This window comes from Cibotium barometz, chromosome 58 (assembly GCF_041138505.1).
Source record: "Cibotium barometz isolate CiBa-2024 chromosome 58, ASM4113850v1, whole genome shotgun sequence".
NCBI lineage: Eukaryota > Viridiplantae > Streptophyta > Polypodiopsida > Cyatheales > Cibotiaceae > Cibotium > Cibotium barometz.
The window spans coordinates 30714116-30722433 of NC_141103.1; the positions used below are offsets into that span (position 1 = coordinate 30714116).

The window sequence follows — 8318 nt, forward strand, 5'->3', positions numbered from 1 at the left end:
TCTTAAAGTGTAGATTTGGGGTCTGCATGGTCTTCTCTATCGGGTGTTTAGCAAAGTAGGATTAGCATTTATCTAAATTTTGCTTAGTGTTAATCAAAATCTGCTTCCTCCTCCGTGTTACACAAACCAATGTGTGATAAACTACCATAAACCCACACCATATTTGTGCATCCAATCCACTCATTTCGAATAGGTAGACAACATTGGATCTTCAACCATCTAATCTATTGAAAGCTTGAGATTGCATTAGCACGCTTTAAAAGTTCTGTTTGTCTATCACAACAAGTTTACAATGGGCACCCTGAAAAGCCAATAAACCTGGGGAAGGCCTTCCACAGGTTTATAAACCTTCCTGGGGAAGGTTGTTCAAGGGAGGGAGGGGAAGTAGCACCTAGAGATTAGTATTATGTCCTTCCCTTTGGATATCTGGGAAATTGCCCCACAAATCAATGGAGTCTCCAAGCACCCAAAATAACCAAGCATAGTAGAGATGAAGAGCACATGAGACACCATTCAAAAAGCAAGGAAGCCTATTCATAATAAACCAATCAAGTAACCACTCATTGCCTAAAGAGAACCTGCTCATATTAACCTGGTCAGGTAACCGTCCATAAAGAGAGAACCTGCTTTCTTCCAAGGTATTCCGAGTTTATATTTCTCGTCCATATGCATAGTTTACAAATATTGCATGCAATTACACTTCAGAAGCTTCAACTTTGTTGGCGATCTTTTTACATAAGCCTGCTTGGGGATCAAAAGGATGGGCACTAGAGAGCACTGCATAATGTCTGCCCCCTCCTCACAACTTGGAAGCATTCGAGGGTTTCAGACCTGCCGAAAACCATGCTTAATTTATAGCTTCTGTAATGAGACCTACAGCGAGATTCTTCCACCAAAAATGAAATTTCAAAAGGACATTCACCTAAATTTTTGGCATTGACTATACTCGGGCAAGCAGCAGGTGGCTTTGAATCTTCGTCCAGGAAAGGGGTCACATTGTTGGAATCAAACCAAATTGGATACCCTTTCAGTTTGCCCTAGTGTTGACCAAAAATATAAGTTAAAAAGGACAAACCTTGAAAAAATGGCAAAGAATCCTGATAAATTTTTCCATGGGAGTGAGTGATCAACAACTCACCAGAACATTCAAAGCAGCCAGAGTAGCCATACCTTCCCGAGTCCACTGAAACAAAAAGAGTGTTATGACCCATAAAATTTTTGGGCAATCATGAATTTGAATTATGAGGGATCTCATAGGCGAAAGCACCTCATATATACACCCCCCCCCCCTCAAAAAAAAACACTGAACCAAACTAGAGAAAAGCACCACAGGCACATTGGCATCATATGTTTAGAAAGAAAGCTTTGATCAGTGGGAAACCGAAAGAAGGTCCACTGATACCAACCTTGGAAGCAGATGCTATGTGTGGCACAACAACTGCATTAGGGAGCTCAGCAAGTCCAGGCTTCATGAAGGGTTCATCCTGGACAACATAGATTACCAAATCAATGCAAAAAAAAACAAAAAACTTTAGTAAAACCCTCTTTCATTAAGTATATCTCAGAAAGGATGCCGAAGGTTAAAAGCGGAAGGTATCCTCAGGCATAACAGACCTCAAAGACATCAAGGGCAGCTCGGAATTGTGGATTAGCCTTCAAATGTTGAACCAAAGCTTCTTCATCAACGATTGGTCCTCGACTTGCATTCACTAGTATTGCCTCCTATGGGACACAAATGTTTTAAGCATTGCACAATGATGCTATAATGGACTCAAGACACCAAATTAAATTAAGTACACAAAGAAGTGAAGCCTAGAAAAAGAGAAGGCTGGACAAGCTGACTTTGACCACATTCCAGACCAAAAGCACACACTACACCCATAGAAACAGATAGTGAGCTTAAACAGATCTTCACTCCTCTCCACAGACAAATTAGTTAGCCTGTCACCTTCTTCATTATGGCAAGCCGATCTGCATTCATAAGATGATAAGTTGTCTTGTCCAAAACAGGATGCAGACTCACCTGTGCGCAAGCAGATTGTCAATTTAGAAACAAGGTACAGACAGTGATAAGTGTGTCGATAGCTATTCTGCATTGTGTTCAAAGATAGCTCCCACATTTAGGGCCTCTACACATCATAAATGCATGGGTAACACCCATCGTATATGGACAGGGGAGATCACCCAGAATGAGAGTTCCATGATCAAGATGCACCTTTTGAGTCCTACTTGTCGTATGTGGGTGAAAGTGGCTAATTGCACAGGCACAGGGGAGATTGCCCCAAAATGAGAGTTCCAAACTTCAAAATGCACTATTTTGAGTTATTGTTAAATGTGCAAAGGGATTAGCCTCAACTCTACATGTTGAGAATACATAAATAAGTAATGCACATATTTATGATAGCCTGACACTTTTCAAAGGCTGAGGCTGAAGAGACTATTCATACCACATCAGATATCCTAAGCACTTCTTCCACCGTCTGGACCCTCTTCCATGTAACTGCAGTCTCCCCTTGGGACTTCAAGAAATTACCGTAAGCTGCACAAGCACAACCAGATGAGGTAAACAAAAAGATCAACACAGAGCCATTGAATACTTGTTGACCATGGAAAAAAAACCACCTGTTACAAACTTCTCAAGTCGAGTTGATTGATAAAGGTCGTAGTAGACGACATTCATTTTGAATCCTTCAACCTGTGGACTCCAATGCATTCATTTGACTGCGTCGCTCTCTCTCTCTCTCTCTCTCTCTCAGTGTGCCTATCCTTGAGATATCAGAGGAATCCAAATCAACACAACTTACAAGGTGGCCAAACTTGAAAAGGTCAGAGTGGCAAGAAAGGCCAAGAAATGGGCTCTACTTTGAGAGGGGCAGGCCCTTAACAGAGTTTTCAACAAGCGGAGGCTAGTCGGCCCACAAGCCTTTAGACCCATAGGCCTATTGTTTCTTAGATTTGGAGGAGCAGATCAGTGCATTTCCCGGTTGGCATTGAAGAGAGTACAGTGAGGTAATCAAATCACCTAGCTTTCAGTCATTCAGCCTTGTACTTTCATATTCTAATAATAGTAAAGTAATTACTCGATGCGGGTGCATGTTATGATTGATTGAACAAGTTTTTTCTTTCAGTTTCCTGCTGGCTTGCTGTCTACCCATGCTTGATGCGTTGCAAGGTCAATTGCTTCCACAAGTGTACCTGCCAGAATTAAATTGCTCTGATGGTGGACTCAGCCATGGCAAGACTTTTCAGTACCAGTGTGGAAAAAAAAATCAGCAAATGGGTGAACATATGGAAAGGAGGGTACTAAGACTAGCAGGATTCTGACCTCTGCATAGCATAAGGGATCATCATTTTATCATTTGAGATGGAGGAAAGTTGTCTCACTTCATGGCAAGGGGCTGTTTTTTTTTTACTGGACATTTTTACATCCATTACACTGTTTACAATCCTACAACCTTCATGGCAAGGGTTGTTTAGCTGTTTCATAGACTTCAAAAAGGACATTGATAGTATATGCTTGGAACACACAAATGAGGCAGGATGGGCTAGTAGCTGCCACTACTATGCCTTTCAAAACCATAGTTGAGAGGAAGGGGAAACTGAAACTCCAGGAGGGCCGAAACAGAAACGGAAACGCTACATCCACAAGGAGGGCTGAGGGAGGGGAGGCGCTGAAATTTCATGGTTGTTTGTATACGCATGTGATCACATTATGACATGAGCTTAAGGTTTAAAAGAATAGAACGGGAATAAAAGGGATATCAGTTTATGAAATGGATTTTTCTTATACACTCATGTTGTTGTAGGTATAAAAAACTCTGAAACACCGGGAGTAGCGAGAAACGGCAGCCTGAATCGTTTCCCCTGTTGGCTTGTTGGCTGAAACGTTTCAGCGAGCCGCTTTGGGATACCGAAACGTTTCGGTGACAGAAACACGTTTCGTCCCCCTACCTATCCCAAAACACGTTTCATCCCTCTAGATTAGCCCTTTGACTTGTTGGCTGAAACGTTTCAGCGAACCGCTTTGGGATACCGAAATGTTTCGGTGACAGAAACATGTATCGCCCCCCTACCTATCCCAAAACACGTTTCATCCCTCTAGATTAGCCCTTTCAGCCCGCTTCACATAACTATGTTCAAAACATATGCAATCATGGAGGTATCAAAGGTTGAAAGAGTGCACAGAGCGGAAGCAGAGTGGCACTAGAATGTGCTGGACAGAGAGTGCGAGAGAGAGAGAGAGAGAGAGAGAGAGAGAGAGAGAGAGAGAGAGATGGAGCAAACTATGCTAAATATACTGAAGCAAAACAGTCCCCAGCAAGAGACACAGATAGTCTCATAAGTGAGGGAGTAAAATATGTACAAGACTAAATGAATCAAGAGAGGCCAGCACCCACTATTTATAGTGAAGGAATGCTGGCCGACTGGAGATGATAAACAGGCCGACTGGAGCTGATGGACATGGCCGACTCGTAAATGCCAGAAAGGCTGCGAAAAATCCCAGGAAAATAGTAAAAAAGGGGTGGCCAGCCCACAAGCAAAAAGGGGACCAAATGGGCACCATAAAAGAGCAGAATCTGGGGATGAATGTGCTAACACCCCCTCTCAGCACCAGATGCTGAACAAACTCCGAGACTCCAAAGATGAGAAGGAAGCCTGAGAAACCGGCTTGGTGAACAAATCTGCAACATTCTCCGCAGAAGGACAATACTCCAAACGCAAATCTCCAGCAAGAAACCCGTTCACGAACATAGTGATACTGAATCTCAATGTGTTTCGTACAAGCATGAAACACAAGGTTCTTGGCGATGGCAATGCAACTCTGATTGTCACCCCAAAGAAGAGTAGATCCGGTAGGAGGACAGCCGAGCTCCTCCAATAATCTCTGCAACCATATCGCCTCACATGCAGCATAACAAACTACACGGTACTCCGCCTCGGTAGAGGAAAGCACCACAGTAGGCTGCTTTTTACTGCTCCAAGAAATGGCTCCAGACGCAAGTGAAAAAACACAACCAGTGGTCGAACACCGTGTATCTGGATCTCCAGCCCAGTCTGAGTCAAAACATCCAACAAGAGTGCGTCCTTGGCCATAAAAGATGCCAAAATCCAGAGTGCCATGCAAGTACCGAAGAACTCTGAGAGCACACCGCCAATTCTGCTGACGGGGTTTGGATGAGAAGGAACTCAATAAACTGACTTCGAAGCATATGTCCAATCAAGAGTAGGTTAACCATACCAAACAACTGACGAGGACCCAATACTGTCCCTGATCAGTCCCTGGAGAAGCATCAAGTGAAGAAAGCTTCTCACCAATATCCATAGGAGAAGATACTGGTTTGCACCTAGTTATCTGAAATCTGTCGAGAATCTCCCGAGTGTACTTCTGCTGAGAGAAGAAAATGCCCTTTGAGATCTGCCAAATCTCAAAGCCAAGAAAGTAATGCAAGAGGCCGAGATCCGTCATGTCGAACTCTGTCTCCAAAGCATCCATAACAGAACAGATCCGCACAGGATAAGAACCTGAAAGATGAGGTCATCAACATAGACCACAATGATAACAATCAACCCCCTCTCAACAAGGAGGATATAAAGGTTCAAATCTACATGAGAATGGCGCAGGCCGAGCTTCTGAAAGAACTCATCAATCCGCTGGTACCAAGCTCGCAGAGCCTGCTTTAGACCATATAAAGTCTTCTTCAGCTATGAAAGAGTGCACAGAGCGGAAGCAGAGTGGCACTAGAATGTGCTGGAGAGAGAGTGCAAGAGAGAGAGAGATATGGAGAAAACTATGCTGAATATACTGAAGCAAAACAGTCCCAAGCAAGAGACACAGATAGTCTCATAAGTGAGGGAGCAAAATATGTACAAGACTGAATGAATCAAGAGAGGCCAGCACCCACTATTTATAGTGAAGGAATGCTGGCCGACTGGAGATGATAAACAGGCCGCCGACTGGAGATGATGGACATGGCTGATTGGTAAATGCCAGAAAGGCTGGGAAAAATCCCAAAAAATAGTAAAAAAGGGGTGGCCAGCCCACAAGCAAGGGCCATGCAAAAGGGGACCAAATGGGCACCATAACAGACAAGAATCTGGGGATGAATGTGCTAACAGAGGTGGCATCATAAAGCTTCTTCATTCAGCACATTGGTCAGACAAGTCCTCTTGTAAGGAGTAGAGGCTTGTGGTGGGCTCTGCATTTTGCTTAGGTGCTTGATCATCAAGACCCCTTGCTTAGCCACAGCTTAGGACAGTTATGATGCATGTACGCACACGTCTAACCTCAACTTTGAGACAGTAGCTATTGTGTCTAAACAATCTTAACCTGAATGTGAAGCAAAAATAAAAGTTGATAACAGCATCAAGTTTACAGAAGGACCAACAAAACAAGCAGCTTCTTACCATCATCCTTGCGTAGGCAGAACCAATCCTTCCAGCACCAATAATGCCTACAGTCTGGCCTTTCAGCAAGTTTCCAATAAATCTAAAATAAAAGAACTCCATTTGTCAGAAATTTAGTGCAACAGCCCAATAGTGGATAACAATCCCAGAACACCCATGATGTGAGAAAGACTCCCTACAAAGATGGAAGCCAGCCATCGTATTTTCCAGCACGCATGAAGGAATCAGCTTCAACCACCCTTCGTGCAGCTGCTAAGGTTAGTGCTGCTGCGAGTTCTGCTGTCGTTTCTGTGAGCACACCCTAGGATGTTCCACTGTGTGTACGTTAGGAGCATTCAACAAAAATCATACAACAAGAATTTGAGTACTTCGAGCAGTCAAGAGCACATAAGATGCAACTCACCGGAGTGTTGCCTACAGCTATGCCATTGCGTGTTGCTGCATCTACATCAACATTATTGTATCCAACAGCCATGTTGCTGAATGCATGGCCTCCAGCTCTTTTGAGGGTGGAAAAGAGTGTATCTCCCCATTCCTCTGTAAGCTGAAACAGTATCCCATTGATCAGACTCAAAGAGAGGGAGAATAGGCCAGTATTCCATTCTTATAATTATTAAAGCCGTGGTACAAAATGGAAGCAAAATTTAGACTTTTACCTGACCAATAACACCATCACATTTGCTCCCAATCAAGCGCTGGATGTCTTCAATACTGAGAATAGTCTTTTTCTCTGTGCAAATCTGCGGCCATATGCGAAGAGGGGACACACTTGTGAAGGCATTCTTGCAAGAGGTCAACTTAGCTCAGAGAGAATCATCACAAGAATGTCTGTATGCATGTGTGTGTATATATGGATGGATGTGAATATGTAAGCATGTATGTATTTACTAATGATAGAATGTATGTCTTTAATGTTGAGAATTGATCTTTTTCTCTGCGCAAACAGCCACAGACAAAAAAAGGGGGCATAGCTGAAAATACCAGGGAAAGGCATTGCTGCGCCTTGTTAGCTAAGCTGAAGATTAAAATAAAACTAGGTCTATGCATGTATGCGAGTCTATGTATGTACGTGCATCATGTATGAATGTGTGCTGCATTTATGAGAGAGAGAGAGAGAGAGAGAGAGAGAGTTATGTATGTTAATGCATGCATATGTATGTGTAAATGGATAAGAGGGATGCTTTAGCACTCCATGTATGAGAGAGAGAGATGTACAATGTATGTGCTATATACAGGAGGGAAATCTTCTACCCTGCACTCATCTGGAGAGAGAGAGAGAGAGAGAGAGAGAGAGAGAGAGACCACTGCATTCAGCAGGTAGTTATGTATGTAGTGAGCAAGCATGTATGTGCTATGTATGCAGGTACCAAGTACCAAGTATGAGAAAAATGTTTCAATTCTCTGCAAGAGCAAAGAAGTGAAGCTAACCTCAACGCGAAAGCCTGCGTCCACAAGAAGGTTGATCCAGCGAGAACCAGGCATAGGCTTGGTACTCACGACGCGCACCTTACCGCCAGGGTTGTGCACTTCAACAGAAAGTAGGCAGGTCGCCATGGCGATAGCAACAGAAAAGAACACACACAGACACACAAGGGGCTTGAACCTCGCTGTGTGTGGATGATTGCTTTAGTTGGCTCACAAGTGGAAAGGTTATGCATTTCCGATTGAACCCGACAAGCCACACATTAAGATAGGGTAAAACGCCCATTCTCGGCCTCACATGAGCTTCCCCATTTTCATTTCTTTTCTCCCATTTCTTGGCTCGTTACATTGAACTTTTGGTTTCCTATGTCCCTCTTGTCTTCCTCTTATCCCCTCTTGTCTTACTCTTATCCCATCCGTAAGAGCAAGTTCACATGCATGACATCACAAACTCGCTTCGCAAAAAATTCCAAGAAATTTGTAGGTAGTAA

General features: G+C 43.4%; 1 protein-coding gene across 1 annotated transcript; it reads right to left on the bottom strand.

Annotated features, from left to right (window-relative positions):
- Positions 1 to 512: 512 nt before the first annotated feature.
- Positions 513 to 8082, bottom strand: HPR (hydroxypyruvate reductase). The gene is made up of 13 exons (XM_086792447.1): positions 7834 to 8082; positions 7062 to 7145; positions 6809 to 6949; positions 6585 to 6706; positions 6406 to 6487; positions 2623 to 2695; positions 2448 to 2539; positions 1949 to 2023; positions 1615 to 1722; positions 1407 to 1484; positions 1139 to 1183; positions 923 to 1037; positions 513 to 831 (listed from the first exon to the last, which is right to left on the bottom strand). Exons 1-13 carry the CDS (start codon positions 7957 to 7959, stop codon positions 800 to 802), a joined length of 1173 nt encoding a protein of 390 aa, XP_086648573.1. The 5' UTR covers positions 7960 to 8082; the 3' UTR covers positions 513 to 799.
- Between the last annotated feature and the right edge of the window lie 236 nt (positions 8083 to 8318).